At 38.8% G+C, this 26,831-nt stretch overlaps 1 protein-coding gene across 1 annotated transcript in view; it reads right to left on the reverse strand.

Annotated features, from left to right (window-relative positions):
* Positions 1 to 868: 868 nt before the first annotated feature.
* MINDY2 (MINDY lysine 48 deubiquitinase 2) overlaps positions 869 to 26,831 on the reverse strand; it is a gene marked incomplete in the record, with an annotated part of 1,894,024 nt that continues 1,868,061 nt past the window's right edge. Inside the window, 1 exon segment of the mRNA XM_044078895.1 lies at positions 869 to 2,915. Within this exon segment, the coding sequence (XP_043934830.1) occupies positions 2,836 to 2,915 (80 nt within the window).

Genomic DNA, 26,831 nt, shown 5'->3' on the forward strand with positions numbered 1-26,831 from the left:
AACTCATTAAACCTTGGTGCAGAAAAAAAATTTGACCTGGAAATCAGTGGAATACAAGAACTCAATCAAACCCTTATTCATGGTATGCTCTGGTCAGCTACAGAAATAAACTGACAGACTATCTTACTACGAAGGGGAAACTACCACCAGGCTTCTAACAGCTGCTGGTGAAAGAATATGACACACTGACTGAATGAAAACTGAATCAAGTGCAAAATATTAACATATGTCTTTATACCCTTTACAGAGTTTGTGCACTGTTAAATCTGCAGTTACTTTTTTTCTTTAGGACCTCTACTGCAGTATCTCCTTTTGGGGACTTTTACTGTGGCATGCTATACATTTGCTCTGTGACAGTTTTGCAACAGCATTTTGGTTTCTGGCAATGACTATGTACATTTTGCTGCTGTTTAGCTTGTGAGGCTGTGACGAGGTGTGTGTGTGTGTGTGTCCGCGTGCATATGTGTGTGTGTATGTGCATGCTAGTCACAATGCTGTTGGGCAGCTAGGATGTTTAAAAGAATAACCTCCACATGTCTTGAAAGCTCATCGAAATTGTTCAATGTTTTCACTAACTCACCCTATAAGGGGGTGGGCTGGGAATGGGTAGAGATATATAGGAGATAAACCATAGCAAATATATTGGATGAGACTGAATATCGTTGAAGGCAAATAAGAAAGTAAACATTCGCAAAGTCTATTAACAGGACTGTCTATCAAGTAACACAATCGCTACAATTCCGTTTTACTTTGTTTACAATACTTGCACATCTGAAGTGTTTACAATTTAATTTGTGTACCATATGCTTTAATAAATTCCCTTTAGGGATGCTCAAAATCTGCCAACAATCAATATCAGAAAACTCTGTAATGCAAAATCTGTTTTATTAAGGAAAACACAGACAATGGACACATTGCTGACTTGTCATTATAACTTTTACTGTTTGTGTTCTACTTACTGTAACTTCAATAAAGCTGTTAGCAGTGAGACCAAAGTTGACCATCAAACTGCAGTTCACCATCTCATGATACAGTGAACACAGCTTCCTGACGATATGCAAGGTCTAAAGGAAGGAGAGAGCTTAGGCTGTGCCTTACAACTTAATATTTTTCTCTATCTGAAATGTAGAAACCTTTGTGTTAGTTATTTTAAACAGCTGGCTGTCTGAAGTAGGGGAGATGTAGTCCCCCCACATGGGGAGTTAAAGGGAATTTTGCCTTCCTTGGGGGGAAAAGTTGGAACATGAGTCTCTATTCAGTGAACTATACACTTCACTGCAATTTTTTTAATTGTCTTCACTGAATCATGACATGCTAAACTGTTGTTAATCCTTATACAAAATAGCTTTGGCTGTATAATATAGGACTACACTGCTGAATGTCTAAATTACTAGATTCAGTAAAGATATAAAAACACAGAATGATCAAATTTTGAAGGATACAATAAGCAAATACGTTTTATAGACAGCAGTCACACTCTTATGCTTTCTTACTATAGCCATCTATGTAGGTAGCTTTTCTTATCATTTCGCAAGCAAAGACATTTGCTTTAAGTCTCATCTTTACTTCATGTGAATGGTGCTAGACACATTGTTGTCTTAAACAGAACATTGTAACAAGAATATACAAAAATGTGAATATTGAGATCTCAACAGGAAAGAATAGCAGCAAATTCAGAAAAAAAATATAACAAAGGGGAGGACATACCAGTCACGTACCTACTAAGTGCAAACACTCTGACGTTTCTTTTTTGTGTTCTGATTTCAGCTTTTCTTTAATTATGCATTTATCAAATGGTATAAAATCCTTGCTTCCTTACTTTTCCTTGGAGAATAAGGGAGTCATCTTTTAAAAACTCAGACCCTTTAAGGCTGATGCAAAGGTTTCCGGATGTCATTTGCAGAACTGTCACATAACAGCAAGAGCAGTACATCCTGTGCTATCTTTTTAGTTAATCACAATTGGTCCTAAGTAAGAGAATAAACCATCTTCAACAATTCCCACCCCAAGACACAGACTGAAACACCAGAAAGACAATATATGTTAACATGGCCTTGACTGTCAAACTCACCATAATGACTGCATCGTATACGTACTGGAATGGATAGATCAACAAGCATTTTTCTAGTCTGGACTTTGTTACAAGCAAACTGGTCAACGTTTATGTAAATATAAATGTTACAGACCAGTCTGGCATAAATGTGAAAATGTCGTCTGAGGCTTTTCCATTTAAAATATTTTGACAGCTGCTAAAATTATGCCCTATGTCCCGGTATGGTGAACTGACCAAGGCAGTATCCCAATGTCCACAAACATTAATGAAAGATAACATAATAACTGTTGATACATCCTTGATGTAGTGATTTCAGAAAAAACATGGCACATCACAATTTTAACATTAAAAACGTACATAATGGCTTATTAAATTATATTGAAAAGTGAACTGTTTTATGACACTGAAAAAAAGTTTGACTTGTGCATAACAAAATACAGAATGAATTGTCTTCCATAATTCTAAGCTATAAAATGTAGCCACGTCGAAATGAACATCTCATGGATTTCCTTCACAAAATTAGTGCATTGTGTGGCATTAGAAAGTGTGGTCAGCTTTACCAAAGGATTCACCCTTTCTGCTCTTAAGATGCAAACAAAGTACAGGGGGAAATCAGGCACAGATGGTATTGTAGCTTGTTTTTCTTCCTTGTTTATCTTTAGCATGTTCTTTTAATTCTCCTTTTTTGGGAGGGGAGTATGTACTTCGCTCCAACTACACCCTGTCCTTACAAGATAGTGCATTTGTCCTTCTCTTTATCGCGGGTCTCTTTTCGTTTGCATTCAGTAGTTGTCGGTTGTTTCCCTCCAGTGCTTTGTTTGCTTCCTGCTGCAGTGACGGCCTTCTGTGTCTGCTGTCCCTGCTTTAAGACAAAATAATAATAATAAAAAAAAAAATGTCAGACAAAATAAAAAATATATAAAATACACACACAGTACTATGGTTAAATGTTACTGTAGAACGTGTTACAGATCTGAAAGAGACCACAGATTCATATAGTTAGGTGCAAAAATAAATGCAGAAAGGCAAACGTAAGGACAGGCACTGACAAGCACCAAGCAGAAAAAGCAAGTCAATGATTTCAGGTTCATTTAATCATTTGGAAGAGGTAACAGTATACTGAGAACACTGGAAGTGTGTGTGTGTGTATGTGTGTGGGTACAGGATGAGGTGGGGTATATATGAAGTCCCAGGTAGCAGTATATTTAGATACAGCACTCACAGAGTTGGCTTATATAAATAGCAGGGGTGTGAGGGGAGCAGTCCTTCATAGTGGGGAGTGGATTTTGCAAAAAATAAATAAATAAATCTTGCGGTGTAATCATGACTTTCAGATTTCAAATTTTTTAATCAAAATTTCTTCTTCAAAATGTCAGAACTTGCAGGCTCTGAATGAATTGTAACTGAAATACTATATATTATGAGGGAAATAAAAGAACTGGAAATGGGATCTTTACAAAAGGGAAGGAGCAGATTGCATAAAAATAAATTGAATTTGGGAGAACAATACATGCAGAATAATGTTCAGAAGGAAGAGTGAGGCTTAAGGCAGGAAGTTAGACGTTTATGTAATTTTGGGGGGAATGTTAATTGTTACAAAGAAAGAAAACACGAATTTAATGTATAATGCCTGAAAATGAAAACAAAATAGTTTGTTTTATATTAATATACATGTGCCTATATCTTAAGTGAACTTGCAGGATCTGGTTTCTTATGCTTCTGATATGCAACTCTTCTGGAATCTCTATCTATGGCATGGAAAAAAAGGAACAATAAAGAAAAACAAACGGTTTAGAGCATTACACCCAAAATGATGTAGTCTTTGCAGCGAAGGACCTATAAAGAGAGCCTTAAGGAGCGGGAACAACAAAAACTCAAACACATTTTTACCAATAATTCTGTTAAAAAAAGAAATGCCATTAGAAAACAAGGAACTCTCCTATGTTGTTTGAGAACAGGATTTTTAGGGTAACTTTCTGAACAGAATTGTCTTTAACACCCGTTTTATAGATGAAATGGAAATACCTGAAGATGGACTGGTCAGTTATTTTTAATGTTACACTGGATATGTAACTCACAAAGCTATTCACTAAAATGGATGTTTATGAATATAAGTTACTAATTATAAAAATACATGGCAGAAGTGCATTTCTGAAACCAGGGGGTAAAAACTAAACTATGTAACAGGGCTTAAAAATGCAAAGGGGAGCTACACAAGACCAATGTAATAAAATAAAGGTTAAATAAACTAAGCCTCATGGACTATCACTGATTATGCAACATACAGGTAAACAGCGTGTATTCTTGCTTGGCCAGACAGTATGTAGCAACTATTTATACTACTATGTATACTCCTACTACATTGATAAACTGTGGAATGCCTTACCACTTGAAATTAGAACTCTAACTAGCTTAAAAAACTTCAAGCATCACATTAAAGACCACCTCACCAATTCCTAGGCTTGTATATGTACTAGGCATGGGTAGCCCAAACCATGGGGAACTAGCTGATTTTAACTGCATCTGTAATGAGCATTGAATTTAAGTCATATGACTACCTTATCTTGTTTTTTCTTTCTCGATGTTAACATCTATCAGATTTTAAGTCTTCAGTTTGCTATGCTACCTGTATATAAGACTAAGTATCGTAACTGCACTCTCATTGTATACAATGTCACTGCCTGCTACTACTGTAAGAACTGTCTTCTAGAAGCATTTTGAACAAGATTATTGGTCTTGTCTCCCACTTGACCTGTTTATTCTGTTTTAGTCTTTTTACCGTTATGAATGTCTGTTACTATTTTTTCATTATTGTATTATGCAATTTTCTTTCTACTAACATAACAGTCTACTAACAATGGAGTTTTTCTCCCAGGGCCTCGTCTGAAAAAGGGTTTTATGCCTAGTCTCCCGGTAAACAAATGTAAAATAAATAAAATAAATAAATATTTACATTGCACTTCTTCAGGAGACTTAGTAACTAAAACAGTGAGACTATTGTTAACAGACATATGACCATTAATCAGGCAAACTAAAGGAAAAGGCATTACATAACAAATAAGGATGTGTGTGTGTGATTATACATTCATGTATTCTGCAGGACACAGCTTCATGTTCAAACAAAAAATACATTTTCAACTCTTTGTTTGTCCTGGGACAGGATTGTTTCTAAACCTGTGATAGTTGAGTCTGTACAATGAATTATTTTTGAAAACTTAAATGGGAGGGTTTAGAAAACCACCTCTGGACTTTTAGAACCACACCCAGCATATAGGTGTACAGTGTTAACTATACTGCAGCTAGCTGCAGGGAATGGTATGTCATGTGGTACGCATCCTTCTAGAAGGCATTCTGGATAAACACCTTATGACGGCTTGTTGTCCATGTTGTATAATAAGCATTCTAATAAACATCTAGATATTAAGTGATGTCAGAAATGGGGGCAATATATTTGCTGAACTGAAGGAAACACTTGATCTGATATTGTTAATCCTCATTCAGTCATTATGCATGGGTATCAGTTCGGAACCGAGCCGGCCATTTTCCAAGCTCGCGTCAGCTTCAAACTCGAGCTAAACTCTTACCCATAATCCCCCTCTCCCTGTTACCCCAGATTTCGTTTGCCGCTTTGCCATTCAGTCGTGTCAATCTACTTCTCTTGAGCTAAGTACAGTCAATTGATGTTTAATAGTTTTACAGATTACCTTTCTGTCAGAAAAGTTCATATTTTATTGTCTCTTACCCTATCGCATCTAGCGTTCATAATTTCTTCAGGTTTTTCTGCTTCTTTCTTTACCACTTTTACTGCGAGGTATTCTCTCTTTACCATCATTGGTAATCCTTTTCCCTTTTCTCTCATACCTTCGGGTACTCTCTTGTACCATTGCTGGTACCTTTTCTATTAATTAATTTGCTGTCATGGCAGATAAGAAAGGTAGTCCGGGGTTTAAGCGGTGTTCTGACTGTGGACACAAACTGCCTACTTCTGATGCACACTCTTTGTGTGTTTATTGTTTGGGAGCTTCCCATTTGTCTGTTGACCCACCCTGTACTATTTGTGAGAACTTTTCTAATAGAACCTTGTTGGAAAGGAAAAACAAGCTGTTATTGAACGGACTTCTAAAATCTCCCTTTTCAGAGGCTATTTCTGGGTAGGAGGCCTCAACCTCTCCTACAGCCCATAAGAAAACCTTGGATGTTCCTACTAAGGCTAAATCTTTGCCTTCGTCTCTTGCTGGGGACTCCCGCCAACCAAAACCTAAAAAGGCTAAAGTTTCAGCTCTGGAGCTCACTCAGTCAGCCCCAGTGCTTTCGGTGCCTAGACCTTCGGCACCGAGGCTTTCGGCTCCGTCTTCTCCTGCAGCCTTCTATATATCAGCACTGAGGTCATCCTCAGTTCAGACCATTACCACTGTATCGGCACCGACCATTCAGTCAGAGCAGACCTTGACCACGTCGGCTCTGAGATCTTCCTCGGAACCGACACCTTTATTGTCGACTCCAGTTTTGTCGGTTCCCACTTCGGCACTGACAACCACTTTGACACCGATCCCTGTGTCGATGCAGACCATGACCTCGGCACCGATGACTTCGTGTGCAGACGACAGTAGTCCAGTCTCTCTTGGCACCATTGTGCTAGGTGTGGTCGGATGAGAGAGGCACCGAATCTGCCTCTTCTGTGGATAGGCCTGTTTCTCCCTCAGTCTCCATGAGGTCCACTAGAAGCCTTTCTGAACATGATGTGTTGCGTCTTGTGGACCAGGTACTCTTGGCCAGAGGTATCCCACCCCTCAGGAACTAACCTTCCTTGGGAGGTGATCACCCATCTCCAAAGACCCCTTCTTTTTCTCCTCCTGCATTTCCTTTGAAGTCCATGAACGTAGCACAGTCTTCCCCTTCTGCAGTTCCCTTTATGGATCTCACTAAGGAACAGCAGTTGCCTTTGTGGCAGGATAGTTTTGCTATGACCCAGGATGTCAGTTGTGACATGCATAGTTTGCTGCACCACAGCCATCCAGGGACTCCGGGTCGGCAGGCTGAGCCACTTAGGGGAGGGGTGACCCCTGTCCTAGACATGCACTCCTCTTCGGGTGGACCAGCCTTCCAACTAATGGAGAAGGCTTTCGCTGGTGCTGGTGATACCGGACTGTCTATACCTCCGCCCTCCTCTGGTACACCAGTTTCACAAGTCACACCTAGCGGACACCGGGTGCAAGGGCTGCAGGACATATTCCTTCAGGAATCCCTTTTTCCGCTGTCTTCTCCAGCTTCTCCCGCTGAGGAGGTCCACCGGAAATGTTCGTGTAAGAGGAAACACATGGACTCCACAGAGGAGTCCCTCACTGAAGACACAAATTTTGAGGAGGGGGAAGGATCCCCTCGGTCACCCTCTGAGGTATCCTTTGGTGATATCCTCGAAATCCTAAAACAGAAAGGTGACTTGGCAGTCCTCTAATCCGACCTCTGAGGAATCTGTGTTCCTGCAGGCCTTTCATGCCCAGCTCCCTACCTCCTGGGTTACTCCACCTGCCAATGAACTTGTCTGGCTCATCATGCAGCGTGCTTGGAAGGCTCCTGATACTGTCAAAGCTATTCCCCGGAGACCAGATAAGATTTTGCCCCTCCTGCTTCAGATCCCCATTGGTCCAAAGGTCTTCCTGTGGATGCTTTGGTGGTGGTGGCCGCAACAAAAAAGGATCTGGAAGAAGAAAAAAGCCGGACTGTCCATCCACCTAACAAAGAGTCCCTGGCCCTGGACAGGATAGGGAAGCACACCCTTGCTTCAGCGATCTTTGCTATCAGGTCCCTGAAATATATGGCACATTTTACCAGGCTTCAAAGGGATCTGGTTTCTGAGCTCTCTGAGACCTTGGCTGGTGCCGTGTCTGATGAGGTCCATGACAAAGTGGCCTCTCAGCTGGCCACCACTGAATCTATATCTAACTTCTCCATGCGAATGATATCTCACTCATCAGAAGGAGCAGCTAGAGCAGTGGGTTCAGCTGCGGTTTTGAGAAGACACGCCTGGATGCGCTTGTGCAACTTCGCGGAACCCTTTAAGTCTTCTTTTCTTAATGCCCCCATTGAGGCCTCTTCGTTGTTTGGGCCCAAAGTTAAAAGCACACTGGCCAGATGTGAACAGGATGGTAAAACCCTTTCTGCTGTAGGCGTCCGTTATTCTTCCCCTGAACGTGCTTTTTCCCGAAACCAAAATTGTGGGAAGATATGGTTCAAGAAATCTCAGGGTCCTTTCTGTGACACACATGCTGAGTTCTCCCCCAGAGGCAGAGGGGGAAACTCACAGGGAAGACGCTCCTTTCGGGGCAGAGGGGGTCCGCGTAACCAGGGTTCAAGGGATTCTTTCCCTGGTCAGTCCTACCAGCGCTCCTGAAGAGCGGCCCAACTCCTTTCCTCTGGAGGTGGTTGGGGGACGTTTCACCTTGTACCCTTCTGCCTGGCTAACCATCACCACTGATTCCTGGGTACAAAGGATTATAACCAGAGGTTATCATATCCCCTTTGATCTTTGTCCTGTCCCTTCAAAAAATCTTCCCAACGTTCCACCCAGTCAAAGGGAAGAAGCAGCACTAGAGATAGAAAAGCTGCTAAGAAAGAGTCTCATCCAAATGGTCCCTCCAGACCAGATAGGATCCGGATTCTACTCAAGACTATTTTTGGTGCCAAAGAAAACCTGGGACTGGAAACCAATTTTGGATCTCAGTGTATTGAACAAGTTTGTGAGAGTACAAAAATTCCAGATGGTCATTATACAGTCTATCCTCCTGCTTTTCGAAAAAGACGATTGGATGTGCTCTATAGATCTTCAAGATGCGTACTACCACATAAACGTGGACAGGTCATCAAAAAGATTTCTGCGCTTCTGTGTGGGAGCCAGTCACTACCAGTTCAGAGTACTGCCCTTCGGACTCTCTACAGCCCCCAGAGTGGTCACAAAGTGCATGGCAGTTGTCACAGCTCATTTGCGACTTCAAGGATTCCAGGTTTTTCCATACCTAGATGACTGGCCCATTTCTGCCTCCACCAGACATCTACTGGAAGAAGCCCTGACATACTCTCTCCTCACTGCACAAAGGCTAGGCATAACCATAAAATGGCAAAAATCCAATCTCACCCCATCTCAGTCTACAGAGTTCATATGGGTTATCTTGGACACAAAAAACTGCAGAGCTGCTATTCCAGAGCACAGAACTCTAAGGATAAAGCAACAACTAATTCCAATCCTTTCAAAGGAACAATCCACGGCTCACTCGGTTCTACAGCTGTTGGGTTCCAGGGCAGCCTCCATCACCATTTTTCCCCTGGCCAGGTTTCAAATGAGGCTTCTACAATGGCTACTGCTCACCCAATGGTATCCTTTTCAGCATCCTCTTTCAGCCATGATTTGAGTAACCCACAGGTGCAAACAGGATTTAAATTGGTGAATGACACACAATCTTTCACAATGGTCTCGCCCTTTCTCCCCCCAGCAACCCAAGGCCACAGTGACCGCAGACGCTTCCCTGACGGGGTGGGGGGGGGGGGCTATGTCAGGGACAGACAGTCCAAGGCACTTGGTCCGAACTGGAGGCCCATCTGCATATAAATGTTCTAGAGCTGAGGGTGGTGCTTCTGGCGTTGCAAGCAATCCATCCCCTGCTGCCATCTGGGACAATTGCGATTCAGTCAGACAACATGGCGGTGGTCTGGTACATCAACAAGCAAGGTGGAACCAAATCTTACCCCCTTTGTTGAGAGGCCATGAGGATATGGCAATGGGCGATGGCTACCAACAGTTTTCTTCTAGCAACGCACATTCCCAGGAGTCCCAACATGATAGTAGACAGACTCAGCAGGTGCATTCTTCAACCTCATGAGTGGTCCCTGAATCCCTTGATAGCGGTGGAGATCTTCCACAGCTGGGGCCATTCTTGCTGCAAATTCTTTACATCCCTGACAAACTACAAATGCAGCAACTACTTTGCCCTGATTCCCCCTCTGGGACAGTCACCCAGGGATGCTCTAGTCCACGATTGGCCCTTGGGGCTTCTTTACACATTTCCACCCTTTCCCCTCATTCCCCAGTTTCTGAAGAAAGCCCGTCAGTTGAAGAGCAAGGTGATCCTCATAGCACCATATTGGCCTTGACAGATTTGGTTCCCCTTCCTTTGGCCTCACCTACTAGATTGACCATGGATTTTCCATCCAACCCCGGAGTCGATCTCACATCCACAGAACCTGATGCATCCCAACTTAAACAGTCTGAAGCTCATGGCTTGGCTACTCCAATTCCCTTGATTGCCAGGCAGAATGATCTTTCTTTACCAGTACGTGACATTCTCATTTCTCATAAGTCTTCCACTAGAATTACTTATCTGAGCAAGTGGAAAAGATTTACCTGTTGGCTGAAAGATAAACAAGTAGACCCCTTTTCAGCACCAGTGTTGATAATACTAGACTGTCTGGCCGGCATGTTTCAATCGGGTCTATCGGCCTCTACCATTAGAGTTCATTTGGCTGCAATTTCTAATTTTCATGAGGGTGTCCAAGATTCCTCTCTTATGTCCCATAAATTGTGCAAGACCTTCATAAAAGGTGTGAATCATCTGAAGTCACCTTTTAGAGAACCTATTCAACCATGGGATTTATCATTAGTTCTACAAGCTCTGACAATATCACCTTTCGAACCAGCCTCTTCTTGCGACCTCAAGCATTTGTCATGGAAAACCTTGTTTTTGGTCGCCATTACTTCTGCCAGACATATTTCTGAACTTCAAGCTTTATGTATAAAGAGTCCATACTTGATTTTTCATAGAGATAGAGCGTCTCTGAGAACTAATCAGTCATTTCTCCCTAAAGTGATCTCTGAAATATCCATTAATCAAGCCATTGAATTGCCAGTTTTCTTTCCCAATCATTCAAACAGAGGAGAGCATTGCCTACATACCCTAGATATACACAGACAAATTCATTTTTACTTAAACAGGACTAAACCCTTTCGCAAATCTGACCAGTTATTTTTGGCCTTTTCTGGACCTAGATTAGGATCTGCTGTTGCTAAAGTCACATTAGCTAGACAGTTGAAGGACTGTGAGACCTTTATTTATGCACAACATAATATCTCCTTGCCTACTACCATGAACGCTCATTCAACAAGGTTGATGGCAACTTCTGCTGCCTTCCATGCCAGAGCTTCTTTACATGACATCTGTGCAGCTGCAACTTGGGCTACGCCTCATACCGTCATCAATCATTACAAATTGGATTTGGCCTCCAGGGGATGTGCAGCTTTCAGTTCTATGGTGCTCAGGAATGTCCTTCCATGAGAGCCTCCCTGGAATAGAGGTAGCTGGGGACTCTGTCTCATGCGTAAGGAATGAACGAGGATTAACAATATCAGATAAAGAAGTTATGTCTTACTATAATGTTCCATCTGTATTGTTGGTCCTCGTTCAGTCATTACGACCCTCCCTCCTTCCCCCTCCTGTGGTTTCTAGTGGATCTCACCATCCGGTTCTCTTAGGTTATTTGACCAGAGGTAGCCTCTACGTTCTTTGACTTGCAAACTCAATCTGAGGTAACAGGGAAAGGGGGATTGTGGGTAAGAGTTTAGCTCGAGAGTTTGACACTGATGCGAGCTTGGAAAATGGCCGACTCGGTTCTGAGCTCAGAACCGATACCCATGCATAATGACTGAACGAGGATCAACAATACAGATGGAACGTTATGGTAAGACATAACTTCTTTTTTTCAGGAGTCTGAATATTTAGAAGTACAGGTGTAATTTACAGCAAAACATGCCTCAACTGCAACAATCAGTAATTCTCTCACTGTTAGGCAAAAAAACAGAAAACTAGATGCTGTGGATCCAGAAATTCGATTAATTTCTGACTACCACAGAACAGTCAACAAGTCTGAAAAGCTACAGTATACCATATTCTTGCATGTTGCTGGGAAAGAGTTCTTAAAGGTATTAACTCATTTAAAATTTCTTGAAAAGGAGAAAGAACAACAACAATTAGAAATGCATCTATTAATTACTGTAGTACAGAAAGGGGCACACAGTCATACAGATGCTGTGGATGTCTATGTTACAGAGCTAAAGAACTGAGACAAAGTATGTGAATTTGGTGAGTTTTATGACCATTAATAAGAGGAAGTTACAGGCTATGGTATAAGAAATGATGAAACAAGGGGATACCTTAACAGAGTCAGACCTGAACCTATGTAAACTGTGGCTGTGTGCAGAGATAGTGAAGTTGGTAGTGCACAATGCAAAGAATTAACAGTAATGGATATACAATAAAAAGGCAAAAATAAAAAAAAAGTGAGAACACAATATAACACTCATGTATATTAAAAAGAGAGCCACGTGAAGATGCACTGTAACAGTAATCGAGGCAAGAAAGACCTATGAGGTGCACAGAAAATACTGTGCAGTTGAAATTCAGGCTTCATGTACTGGGTGTAGTCATACATGTGACAGAAAGCTTTGTCCTGCTTTTAAACATTTTAAATTGACTTGTTTAATTGTTTCATTATTTATTATTTACTTGTTTGTTTTATTTTATCATTGTTAACTTGGTAAATTGGATGATCTACAGACACTTCTCAGCCATTACCTGGACCTCAAGGGAAAGGGTAAATATGATATTTTAATATATGAGAGCACCTGTAGAAAACCTACCCAGATACAGGGAGGATATGCAAACTTTACACAGTAATCAAAAGTCAGGAGAGAATCAGAGTCCCTGGAGCTGTAAGGCAGACAGCTTTCCACTGATCCACTATGTTGTTATTGCAATTTTTTTAGATTCTGTATTGGAAAGAACACTTTTCAAAAATGTGCAAAATGAAAGACAAATTTGTTCAAAAGAATTTGCATGTTGTGATTCAGAAACATAAAAATCAGTTGTTTGTGTATACTATTAAAGTGACAAGACTTGATCAAGTGATTAAAACAAAAGAAAAGTAAAAAATACTTGACACAATTCATTCTGATATTGCATCACAGACACTGAGATGAAGGTCAAGCAAAATGTTGAATCTAAACTAGACACATAGACAAAGCATAATATTATCAATGAAGATAATTTCAAAGCACTGGAATTTGAAGATACAGACAAGTGAGCTCAAACAGTGTAAGACAGAAATGTACAGGGGAGTTGTATATACTTTTCCTAAGTAGACTAGAACACTGTTCAAAAGCATTAACATTGTTGAAAAGCAATTTAAAATTCAGGCTTCTAATAAACAACTTAAGGTCCAAATTTGTGAATTTGATTTCAGAGCTCTGTTGAGTGACCTAGTGAAAATAATTGTGACAACTTAACTGAGGCTGAAAGGAAATTGCTTTCAGACATTTGTAAGGACAAGACAGTTAGAGTCATGAAACCCGATGGGGGGGGGGGGGGGAGTAGTTATGTGTAAACAAGAATATGTAGAAAGAATAAATTTTTTATTGTTTGATGAAACCACATATGAAGAGGTTTAACGGCATTTTGTTAATCTGTTCTATTACAGGATAGATGTGGCTTTACAAGATCTTTGTGACCAAGGGCAACTGGATCTGGGTCAATTGGAATTTCTTGTTAATAAACACCCAAAAGTCCCTAGTATCTTCGAAATTCTGAAGATACACGAGTTACTACAACCCTCATATGAGACCAATTGTGAGTGCAGCTGGCTCAAAAACCCACACTTTGAGAAAATATATTGATTTTACTCTCAGAAATATATTAAAAGGAGAAAAGCACATCTGCATAGACTCCTGGCATTTCCTGGACAAATTGAATGGTGCAGTATTTCATGATAATGTGAGTTTTTTGATAGTGGATGTTACTAATTTGTACAATGTTATTCCACACACCACCGGTCTGGAGTGGTTTGAGGAGTTTTTGTATGACAGTAAAATGTTCACTAACAGTGAAGTGGCAACATTAGTGACCCTTATGGAATTATTATTGAAAAGCAATGTTGTCTACTTTGAAGGGCAGTATTTCCTACAGAAGACAGGCATTGCCATGGGGGCCATTTGTACCCCCGTGTTTGCAAACATCATTATGCTTGTGTGGGAAAGGAAATACTTGTTTAGTTCAGAGTTTGCCAACAAATGGACAGTTTACTTGCATTACATTGATGATTTGTTTTTCTTGTGGAACGATACAGGGGAAGACATTATGACTTTTATTGATTATTTAAACAACACCACTGATTTAAGATGGTATCAACTACTTAGATGTTGATATTAGAAAAGATAGTGACAGGAAATGCTTTGTAAGTAATCTGTACAGGAAACCTACGTACTGTAATAGTTTATTACATTTTGAGAGTAACCATCCTGAATCTCTAAAGCATGGTATAGTAAAAGGACAATTCGTGAGGATAGCCTGAATGGTCAGTACTGACCAGGATTTTCTTTTGCAGTGTGAAATACTGACCAAGATATTTTTGGCCAGAGGATTACCCCACTAGTTTGATATCCACAGTACAGAAAGAAATTGTGTGTAGAAGAAATAATCACAACATTCTACCTAATTTGGGGGTTAACATGGTGGGTAATGTTACAGGTACTCTCAGTAATACTAATACTGCTGATCCCTCCAAATATTTCTGTCCCTTTTTTACTAAGTTTTCCACTGACCATCGAAGTATTATTACTATTTTAAAGAAAAACTGGCAGCTATTCTGGAGTCATCCTGGTATTTTAGACCAGGTGGGAGACATGCTACAAATAGTGTTTAGAAAAGGTTCAAGTATTAAGCAGTTACTTGAGAGGGTAAATGTTTTTGAAAGTAGCAGCACTACTATTGCGACTAAAAAATGTGGCTGCTGTTCTCAATGCTATTTGGTCATGAATTGTGACCAGATGAAGTTGAACCATACTACCATAAAACCTAACGGCAAATTTTCGTGCAACTCCAAAGGGGTTATTTATGCTGCCTTGTGTCAGCACTGTAATATGTTCTATATTGGGAAAACTAAAAGAAAGTTAAGGGACAGAATTTATGAGCATTACAGGGACATAAAAAACGGTAATAAAAATGAAGCCTTGTATAAGCACATGGAAAAATATTCAACATATTTTTTTATTTGCTGTTGTTGAAGGGGTCAAAATAGATCATAGAGGGGTTCCCTGGGAAGATTATTTAGAATTCAGGGAATTATGTTGGCAAATTAAGTTGAATGCCTGTGCCACCCCCCCCCCCGGTCTTAACAACAACATCAGTATTATCCTATTAAAGCTGCGTTCTTATGTTATATAGTTTTTATTAGTTTTTATATATTTGAGCTGTTTATTATGGCTTCTGTTTGTTGAAATGTTACCACAACATTTCTGTCACTTTTTAGGTAACAGTTTTTTTTTGTTTCACTTTAAAATTTCTCTATGAATTTAAGGGTGATGCGTTAGAGAAAGTCTGTTTATATTTAATGTTATGAGTAGTTTCATTGTCTTACTATGTCATGTGTTCTCACAGGTTTCATTGGCTTACTATGTCATGTCTTCTCACAGGTTTTAGTGTATTTAACAAGAAAGTATTAAGTTTTGTTGTATTCTGATGAAGTCTTTGGTTACAACCTGACGAAAGCACTCAATAAAAGGTTTTTGATTATTCTGGTGGAGTTCTTGTGGCACTGTGTTCCAGGCTTGCTCATCCTTTGGTGATATTTTGCAGTCACCCTAATGATAATGGACATCAGCTGGGTATAACAGCCCTGGGTTTCTTATGCTTAGTCAAACACTCTCCTTATACTGTGCTGATGATGTCATAACAAGGCTGAAATATACATATCCACACCTAGTGGGGTTCGGCTTTATTGGCCTGAAATTGTCCATTAAAATGACAAAGTCATGGGCATTCAGAATCGCCCAATAACCAAAACACTTGATGTTTGTAAGGGTCATTTGCATATATCCCATGTGCCTCTGATACAAGAGGTTTGAGAGGTTACTCAGTGGAAGTTCTAGCTTGGCTGGACTTTTCATTTAGTTTTTACTGATTGTTTTTTCTGTATAACCACATAAATGGCAGTCTAATACAGAAGATGCAAGAGTAACTGCAGATATTAAAGCTTGATGACAAGCAGGCAATACATGGGGATTTAGGAATAGTGTGGCATCCTGTAAAGTTTGTATTTAATATGTTGGTGATAGTCATGCCTTTAAGAAAACTTCTTATTCGATGTATACCAGGTTTTCTGTGTGTGCTCTGACTTAAAACGCAACTATTTTTGAAACAGTTCAGCAGTTCTTGAAAAGCCTCTTACTTACCCTTGATTTTTGCAGTTTTATCAGCTCAACTGTAAGAGTAAGATGTAGTCTGGGAATGGAGCTACAAACAGATAAAAAACCCTTAAAAATGCTCAAGATACTGGTTAATGATGCTGTTAATAAGCCAGCTGTAGTATGCAAGCAAATGCCAGAACCCTAAATGCCAGTCAGAATGGTACAGGAACTGTGACATTACAAAAGAGTAAGAATACACTGAACCACCAATGAACCTAAAAAGATGGAGGTGCCACAAAGAAAGACTCCACCAGCACTCCAAATGTAATAACTGGACCAGTTTATTTAGCGCTTTCATCAAAATCACTGACTTCTTCAGAATGACACTCCTCATTTAAATTACTCCTTAAATACATTACCCAAATCATTCAGTGGTTGATAACCCATTACATCACATCTTACCCATTACAGTTGACGTATTTAAAGAAAGAAACAAATATAAAAAATGACAGCACAAAACGCCATATTAATAAAAATGAACATAGTGCATAAAAATGATAATTATAAAAAATTGTCATAAAAAATATAAAGATTTCAATTTTAGCAAGGAACACAGGGACATGCTGTATAGTTTAAACTTTTCAGAGATCCGGAACATCATTGTAAAATTCTGGAGAATTTTTAATATGGACACCAATGTCAGTGGGTGTTGGGGGACAAACCAGTAATTGTGTACAAAAAGGAAATTTCTTTAAAAGGTATGTTAGAAAGACAAACAAGAGAAGTAACAGAGTGGTAGTTTTAAGTGTGGGAGATGTCTGCAATGCCTGTGGATGGGTGACAAGGAGAAAATTACCATTAAGAACTATTGTAGCATTACCCCTGATAATAAATATTACTGCTATTCCAAGGGCATGGTATATATAGCAGTCTGCACTTCTTGTGCAGGGTTCTATGTAGAAAAAAACAAAAGGGCTTTAAGACAAAGGGTGTACCAGCACTTGTACGATATCAAACATAAGAATGTAAACAATGCCCTGTTTAAACATATTAATGAGTATCCTACACGATTTTAAGTTTTGTGCTATAGACCAGGCAGATTTGGAACCTGGGGGGCATTGGATGAATTCTTAGAGTATGAAGAGTTGAAATGGCAAATTTTGACCAATGCCTGTCAGGCACCTGGGCTCAATGCCAGAATGTCCTTGATTAAGTCTTTTGCATTGTGAAGACAAAAGCGCTGAATTAAAATACATTGGTGTGGTTCCAGTTTCATGGTTATTCTTTGTTTTTTACTGGTCGGTGTGTTTCGTTTGTATTTCCCAGTTTGTGCCTTATGGAAAACAGTGAGACTAGGGACCAGCATTTTCACACTACAGTTCGTGAACTACAAAAGTCAGTTAATGATTTAACAGATTTGTAAAAATAGACTCTGTCAGCGAAAGTCAACACAGAAAACAATTGCACCCACTCTCCGTTCGCTGCACTGAGTGTCAGGACTCACTTACTGCTCCACAATTCGTTATAAAAAAACTCTTCTTTATTTAGTACAACAAATCCATAAGTATTTGGTTAAGCACTTTCATCTACATCAAAGTAGACTTCTACAGAACCTGGTTTTGTTGTACTAATTTAACAGACTTGGTTAATCAGCTTTTAACAAAAGTTCCTTCTTGGGCTGCCAACAGAGGCACGGAAGAGCAGCCACTTCAAATGGTTCCAGGGGGGATGACATCACACCAGCACAAAGACCACCTTCAAGGGAGGAGAACCAAGCAGGTTCGCAGATCCTGTCGAGTGGCAGGAGGCGTGGTCCAATGGGAGAAACTACTTTGTATAAGGGCACTTCCTCTTTACAGGAATGGCTTACAACACACAATGAACGGTGTTTTTGAACCTGCTTTAGCTTCTGAAAGCAGCATGTTGGTGGATAAGCAATTAAAACTTTTTGAAGAAGCTGTTTTGAAATACAGGAAACTACAACTAGAGAATAAATATTTGGCAGAGTGCATTTATGTTGAACATGTTCCAAAGGGGCTGAGGCTTTGGAAATTTCCTTCTGGGTTAGAAAAGGATTCTGCCTTACACAAGGAACTTCTAGCCTTATTTAATAGGCACAACTGTGAACTTTTATAGGTACTGATAAATAATGACAGAAAATTGCTAGAACTTGATGAAACTATTAATAGGATTGATAGAACTTTGGATATGGATTTATTTGATTCTAAAAATGATGCGTATTTTAATGTTTTTGTGAAGGCTGACCATGCTATGACAGAAATACATGATAGAAAAGTTAAAAAATTCATGAGAGATGAAAGAGAGTATTTGAATGGTGTTGCATACCCTCCACCCCCTACTTATAAAACAAACTCTACTGTCAGTGAAGTTGAAAATGAAGCAAAGAAAGTTGAACTTGTATCTTACAACCAGTCACCTTCTTACTCTGAGATGGCAGACCCTTTAGCACACCCCCCTCTGAGGAGGTCAGAGAGACTGAGGAACCAGAGGGAGGGTTTTCAGAACAGTTATAGACAGGACACTTATTACAGGGGTCAATACGTGAATCGGAGGGGGAGAGGGAAGCACTGAACCCACTTTCTGTAGAATTACAGGATACTGGTGAGTTAAATACATTTTCAGAAGCAGAGGCCTTGAAAATTATTTTTAATACTAAACGGGACTTTAAAGTATATAGTGAGGTGAATATCACAAAGACTTGTGCAAATTTATTTGAAAAGGGGTTCACCTTTGTTCCCTGTAGAAAAACTAGAATTGACGAAGTTTTAATAAACTTTGTTATTCACCAGGAAACTCAATCTGGCTTTTTATTTTAAAGATACTGCTACAAGTAGTACACCTAACAGAGGTTGTTCTAGGCCTAGCACATTCATACCCCCCCTCTTTACCAGTCATTTCCATCTTTGAAAAGCTGTGTGAAAGTGAAATTCGTGAGTTATTACATCAAAAAACAATCAAGTAGATTTCTTTAACTTAACCAGGGTCTGATTTGCTCAAACAACAATGGTAACATCCGAATCATGAAACCAGATGGGGGGAGGTCATGATTATGAACAAAAATGACTACATCAATAAAATGTTTTCCATCTTATTTACTGACACATATGAGGAATCTTCACTTAATGAAATGAATATAGCTTATCACAAGGTGGATGTGTGTCTAGAAGACTTAAGGTTAAATGACCAAATTACCACCACAGAACTACAATATCTAAAAGTGTCTTGCCCAAAAATCCCTATGGTATTTGCAATACCAAAAATACACAAGGGACTAAGAGATCTCCCACTTTGTCTAGTTCATAGGTTGGTACTAGGCTATCAGCCCTAGGGCCTATACAAGCCTAGCCATAACAATTCCCTGGCTATTTCTTCCCACACTATTTACTTCCCTGGACCTCTGTCTAGCAGGGCGACTGACGTGATCCCCGGGGTGAATTTCCTTTCTCCTATCCAATCATCAAGGTTCCTTTTGAAGAGGGCCAAAGAGGCGCTCTGCTTGACATGTATGGACAGTCTATTCCAGAGTCTGGGGAGTCTCTGGGTCAGGAACCTATCCCTCCAGCATGTTTTGTTTATTGTGATGACAAGATTTAGATCCCTGGAGTGTATGGCTCTGAGGGATTGGGATTTCTTTAAGTGTAGCATGCCCAACAGCTCTGGGTTTGACATGGCCTTGTATGTTAGGCCTCGGAGGAGATGATATGCGACAGAGTATAGCTGGAGTTTTTTAAGGCGGTCAGCATAGGGTATCTGCTTTAGGCCTGTGATTCTTTTAGTGAGGTATTTCTGCAGTCTTTCCAGTTGTTGCAGATGTCTTGAGAGGTACATACCAAATGGGGTGTTGTATTTTATAATGGGTCTAATGAGGGATGAGTACAGTGGGACAATGACCTCCTTTTTTCTGGATGAGAAGCCCTTAGTGATGAGGTGTGCCACATAGAAGAATTTCCTGACTGTTGTGGTGATGTGGTTACTGAAGTTGAGACCACTGTCCACCTGTGCCCCTAAGTCTCTTATCACACTTCCGGTGTTTAGTGTACTGCCACCAATGTGATAATTCACGGGTACATGTTATTTTCCCAAAGGGGATAACTATACATTTCTTGGCATGGAGCTTGAGCCCATGGCTCTGGCACCAAGCATCTGTTTCTGTAAGGCCCTTTTGTAGAGTATCCACATCATTTGGGGATTCAGTAATGGCTCCCGGGTTGCAGTCATCTGCAAACTTTATTAGCCAGAGTCCCTCAGTGTTGGCCTGCACTTCAGAGAAGTAGATGGCAAACAAGAGAGGTCCCAGGACTGAACCCTGAGGTACTCCACTTGTCATTTGTCTGGAGTTGGATTTGGAGTTAGCTACTTTTACAGTGTGGGTTCTGTCAGTAAGCCAGTTGGCAACCCATCGAGTGACATAGGGATTAATGCCCAGCTTAGTAAGTTTATCTATGATTCCAGAGTGGGGGATGGTATCAAAGTCCTTGGCGAGGTCCAGATAGGCTGTGTGGACTGCCTTATCCTTGTCCACGGCTCTGGAGACTAATTTGAAGAAGTCAATAAGGTTCAGGAGACAAGATTGGCCCGTCACGAACCCAAACTGGGTGGGGTCCAGTGTTTTAAGTTTGCCAATGTCTTTGTTTATACATTCCATGATAATACTTTCCATGGCCTTGCAGATCAAGCTCATCAGACTGATGGGGCAGTAGTTCGAGGGATCCAAGGCGGATCCCCCCTTGTGAAGTGGGATAACTGTAGCTGTGCGCCACTCAGTAGGCACGAAGCCTGAGGTGAGGGTATGATTAAACAGGACACTTAGGTGAGGTGCCAGTTCATTTTGTAGCTCATGTAGTACACAGCCCGAGATGTCATCTGGTCCCATGGATGCTGTATTCTTAGCTTTGGAGAGTGCGTTTTTTACCTGTGTGGCCGTTATTACCAGAATTTGGCAATCTTCCAGTATTGAGATGGGCCATTTAGGGGGTGAGAGGGGGGTGAAGTTGGCACTGAATTGATCTGCCAGGATATTGGCAATATCCTTGGGATCAGTATATTTAATGCCATAATGTTGTAGCTCAGAGCAGATCTGAGCATGGCCATTTAGATTCTTGACATAGTTATAGAATGTCTTGTGGTTGTCTTTGGAATCTTTGACAATTTTATTTTTGTAACTAGCTTTGGAGGATTTTATGAGGGATCTCAGCTTCTTACTGAGGCTGGTAATGGAGTTTTTTGCATCCTGGGATTTTCCTCTTTTCTGCAACAGTTATTTCCTTTTGTTGTAAAGTTTGTTTATGGCAGGGGACCACCCGATTGGCTTCCTTTTTTTGGAGGAGAGCATCTTGGTTCTATTTGGGATGGCACGATTCATGCATGAGTGGATGTGCTCGTACAGTGCCTTAGTGTAGGACTCAGCAGTCGAACTTTCAGTTCCCGTGTGCATGGGTGTCATGAAGTTTAACAGTAGTAGATGTTAGAGCTTCTAAAACTTTTTATATAGCCCAATACATAGACAAACACACAAAGCAGGTACTTTTACAACATCCTACATATATCAAGGACTCTTAGGATTTTTGGGGGCATATTGATCAGAATTTATATAATGAAGACCTCATTTTTGTCACTATTGACGTGGTTGATCTTTTTTCCGTGATCCCCTATAACTTGGGTATAGAATGTTTTTCTGAGTATTTGAGTAAGTACATTGACTTTACACATGACAAATTTCTACTTTGGCTACCTTGATGGGGATAGTGTTGGAGAATAATTTCATAACATTTGAAAAATAACTATTGAAGCAGAAAACTGGAGTTGCTATGGGGGCAACATGTACCCCCCTCCTTTGCCATCGTAGTACTGGCATATTGGGAGTTGAATTATGTTTTAAACAGTAATTTCTCAGATTCATGGACATATTTTGCAAGTTTTTTGGATTGCAAGCTGAGGGTTATCAACAACTCTTCCGCAGACAATGGCATTCTTCAAGAAGGTCTTTCTCTGTCTAATAAATGGTACCAAAGCCATGGTCTTAAACTCAATGCTAAGAAATGCATAATTGTACCCTTTGGGAAATCAACCATCCTGTTTAATGGGTCTATATTATCTTATCACACGCTTAGAAAAGAGAAAGATAAATAATCGACCCCATGTAAGCGAAAGCTTACAACGTCGAAACCTCAGAACAGCGATTTTTCCAAAATAAAAAAAAATACTTTAAAACATTACATAATGTGGGGGGCTTCATCCCCCACACCCCCTGATGTGGGGGGCTGTGCCCCCACCCCCTACTTAAATATACCAACTCCGAGATCGCACTACAGTGCCGAAAATTTCAAAGTAACGAAAGCGGCCAAGCAGATTCTTTCCCAGGGAAAGAATTCGCTGAAAAGCCGCTTTGTTATTTTGCCTTTTTGCTCTTGCCAGTTCGATCAAGACACATTCGACGAATTGCATCTGCGATCTGGTAAAAGGAACTTTGTTTATCTACCATGTTGATAACACACCCCTAAGAGTCAATCCAGTGTGGTCAGGGATCTGGTTATACATGTAGACAATAGCCTTACCTTTGACCACCATGTGGCCACAGTGGTGAGGAAATCATTTTATGTTGTACAACTTATAGGTAAGGGCATGGTATCTAGGTCCAAATAGGGCATTATCCCACTGTACTCCACCCTTATCAAACCAATCATAAAGTACAATCCTCCCTTTGGTCTGTCCCTGACCAGCCAAATGCAGCAATTAAAGCGATCTCAAAAGTTCCTTACAAAAAGAATACAAGACATAACAAACCTGCCTTATGTAGAGCACCTTAAATCCCTTTCCCTCTACTCAGTCTCCCATAGATTGCTGAGGGGTGATCTATGCCTGGCTTACAAGGCATTCACAAACTCCACACTTATGAATCTCCTACATTTATTTGTAAGTCAAAACATAGCATAAATACAAGGTCTAGGGACCTGAATTTTGTCTGTGCTGGAGATATATAGCCTGACACCCACGTCCCTTATGGACAGAGGTAGCTTATAAATGCCTGGCTCTCAATGTCCTATTTGGATGCAGGACATCATTATTATTTTGGGAAAACTTCGCTAGGCTTAGAAAGGGCCCTTGGGTCGTTAGCCTAGTAACAGTCTAAATCTATGTATCCTGTGCACTTAGTTATTTGTATCATATCCACTGCTCCCTATAATGAAGGGAACAGAAGGTCTGCAATGTGCCAATGTCCTGTGGACTTCATTCTTTGCCTTATACACCCACTGGCCACTTGGAAAATCTCCAGCTCCCCTGTGACCCCAAATGAATGCATGAAGGAAAGAAGAAACTGAATGGTAAATTTAATTTTACAGTAAAAACTGCAAGAATAACCCAGCCAAGCTAGAATATTCACTTCTTAATATCTTCAACCTTCTATAGTGAAGGCCCATGGGTATACATGCAAATGAACCCTTAAAGACACACCAGTCTTTCAGTTACATGACTTCTTTTTTTTTTCAAAACAAGTTTATTGTTTTAACATATAAGAGAAATATCATAACAATTTTATACAAATAATTAAAAATAGGTATTATTATAATATTCAACAAAACAACTAAAGTATTTACAAAGACATCCACTACAATCAGATCAATTAATTAAACTAAAATACTGTGCTATTGAAATTAGAATTTTTTTAACAAATTTTGTAAATTATCCCATACAATAAAATGTGATGTTTTTCTAGTTGTTCTCATTCTAATTGTGCTTATTTCCATATGACACATTATATTCATAACATTTTTAAATTCATTGAACGAAGGAGGTGTATCTGAAATCCAATTTCTAGTTATTATTTTCCTAGCCACTGCTAGGATAGACCATAACAAGGGAAGCTTAATCTTTTAACACATTGAGGTACAGGTGTGTTGAATAATATAAGAGACTTAGAAATAATTAAATTATCTGTAAAAAGAGCCTGCAAAAATTCATTAATTGACTTCCAGTATTCTTTCAACTTCATACAGTCATAAAACATATGAGCCCAGTCAGCATTAATTTCTACATTACATCTCTTACATAGATTATCTTTATTATTAATTTTATTCATCATCAAAGGTGTATAAAAGATCTATGTAAAATTTCCATGTATAAAGTCTCCAGACAATGGAAGATGTAGTTCTATAAGCAGATTCCAATATATATTGTTTATCTTGTTGAGTTGGTGGGTCCCCATTAATAGAGGTGAAATAATTCCAGTATGAATCTACATTGTAAAAAGTTTCTTGTCTGATAATTTTATGTATATATGAAAGTTTACCTTTATCAGAAACTTTATGCTGTAAATTTATTATCAAGTAATCAATCAGTTTTGGAATAGATTCTTTAACTGTTATAGACATTAGATCTATTCTATCAATGAGATGTTGTCTAAAGATCTGAACCTCTAACCAGCAAGTTTCTCTTAGATCAAATTCTTGTTTTAAGAAATCTAGATTTTTAACTTTATTATCAGATATCAGCTGATACCAGTACTTTAGATTATTATCTATAGCTAAATGAGCTCCTTCAGAAGTAGATGACATAAGCATACCCTGAGTATAAATTATAGGAATACAATAAAATTCCATTCCCTATACTTAGGGTGCATGAATATAAAGTTACGATAACTAATAATAATATTTAATGGGTAACAGACCATATGTTTAGGTGTAATAGGTGAAGTACAAAATTCCTTTAGCAACCACAACATGGAGTTATTTATAATCATATTTTTATGTGTTAAGGAGATTTTTATGGAGTGCATACTAATTAGCTCCCAATAATCTTTCCATTTTGACATATGACCGATCTATTAATAAAGTAATAACTTTTATAATAGAAGAGATAATATATAAATTAAAGTCTGGAAAAGAAATACCCCCTTGAGACCAGCTATTAGTATGTTTCTTTAATGCAATCCTAGGTCTATTAGGTGCCCATAAGAAATTTAACATTAGTGTATTCAGTTTCTTGATAGTTATTTTTGTAGGTGAAAGTATTATTGATTGTATTAAGTATAAAATCTTGGGGAATATTATCATTTTAATAATTGTAAGTCTCTCCTCCATAGTAAAAACATATTATTCCAGGTATTAAAAGATTTTGTATATTAAGAAAACAGGTATTATAGTTATTATATATAATAGATTTAATATCTTTAGATAGTATTATACCTAAATAAGTTATCTGACCTGAGTTGGGTACATATTTAGTAAAATCACTAATGAGAGTATTTTTCGTGTATATATAGGTAGTATTTTAATTTTTCCTTCATTGATTATTAAACCAGAAATACTTTTAAAATTCATCAATTTATCAAATAAAGACTGCATAGAAGAATTAGATCCTGCTGATGTAATTAGAACATCATCTGCAAAAGTTGAATTTTGATGTTGTATTTTCTTCTATTTCAAAACCCTCTATGTCAGTACTGTTTCTAATTAAATTAGCCCAAGGCTCCATTACTAAAGTGAATAATAGTGGAGAAAGTGGACATCCTTGCTTTGTACCTTTAAGAATGGGTATTTTTGTGAAACATATGTTCCTACCTTAATATAAGCCAGTTCCTTTGTATAAATGCTCAATTAAATTTACAAATGCATCAGAGAAATTTGTGCATTTCAGTAAGGTAAACAGATAGTCCCAACTTACTGAATCAAATGCTGAACCTATATCAAGACTAATAAGTGTTAAATCTTTCTTTTTCCTATTTGCAAAATCAATTAATGTTAAAGTTCTTCTTATATTATCAAAAGTATTTCTATTTACAATGAAGCCCGTCTGATCTATGTCTATAATGCCGGGCATAATTGTCTTCAATCTATCAGCAAAAATACTCATAAACGTTTTATAATCAACATTAAGTAATGAGATGGGTCGATATGAAGAACATCTAGTTGGATCTTTATTAGGTTTTAAAATTGGTGAAATAAATGTATATTGCCAAGATGGGGGTTATTAACTCAGTTTGGGCCAGAATAAAACCTTATGTATTAATGAATATGTAGTTTTAGAAAGGATTTTATATATCTCTGGTATAATACCATCATTACCCGGTGCTTTGTTTGATTTAAGCTTATTTATTTGTGTAATAACTTCTGTATATGAAATACTCTTGTCCAATAGTTTAATCTGTTGTTTATTAAGCTTTTTATTCAGGTTTGTGGTTATAAACTCCTTTATTTTATCTTTAGGTTCCATGTTAATGTTGTTATGGTTAATCTTGTGAAAGTGATTTCTAAATTCATCCAGTATTTCTGGTATACTAGAAACATTCTTCTTTTCCTTAGAGAAAAGATTTCTTTGATATGGTTTTGTTTATTCAATCTTTTGTTTTATTTTTAAGTCTATGTAAGTATTTGGGGCTTATTGAATAAGACAAAACTTGTATTTCTCTAAAGTTATTTTAACTTTATGAGTTAAAATTTCTTTGTATTTCTCATTTAGTTTGTTTATTTCTTCAATAACTTTCTTGTCCATAATATTTTCTTTATTATTATGTTTATAAGAGTCTAGTTTACTTTG

The sequence above is a fragment of the Protopterus annectens genome, chromosome 7.part1, assembly GCF_019279795.1.
Source record: "Protopterus annectens isolate FY-2018-M chromosome 7.part1, PAN1.0, whole genome shotgun sequence".
In the NCBI taxonomy this organism is placed as follows: Eukaryota; Metazoa; Chordata; order Ceratodontiformes; family Protopteridae; genus Protopterus; species Protopterus annectens.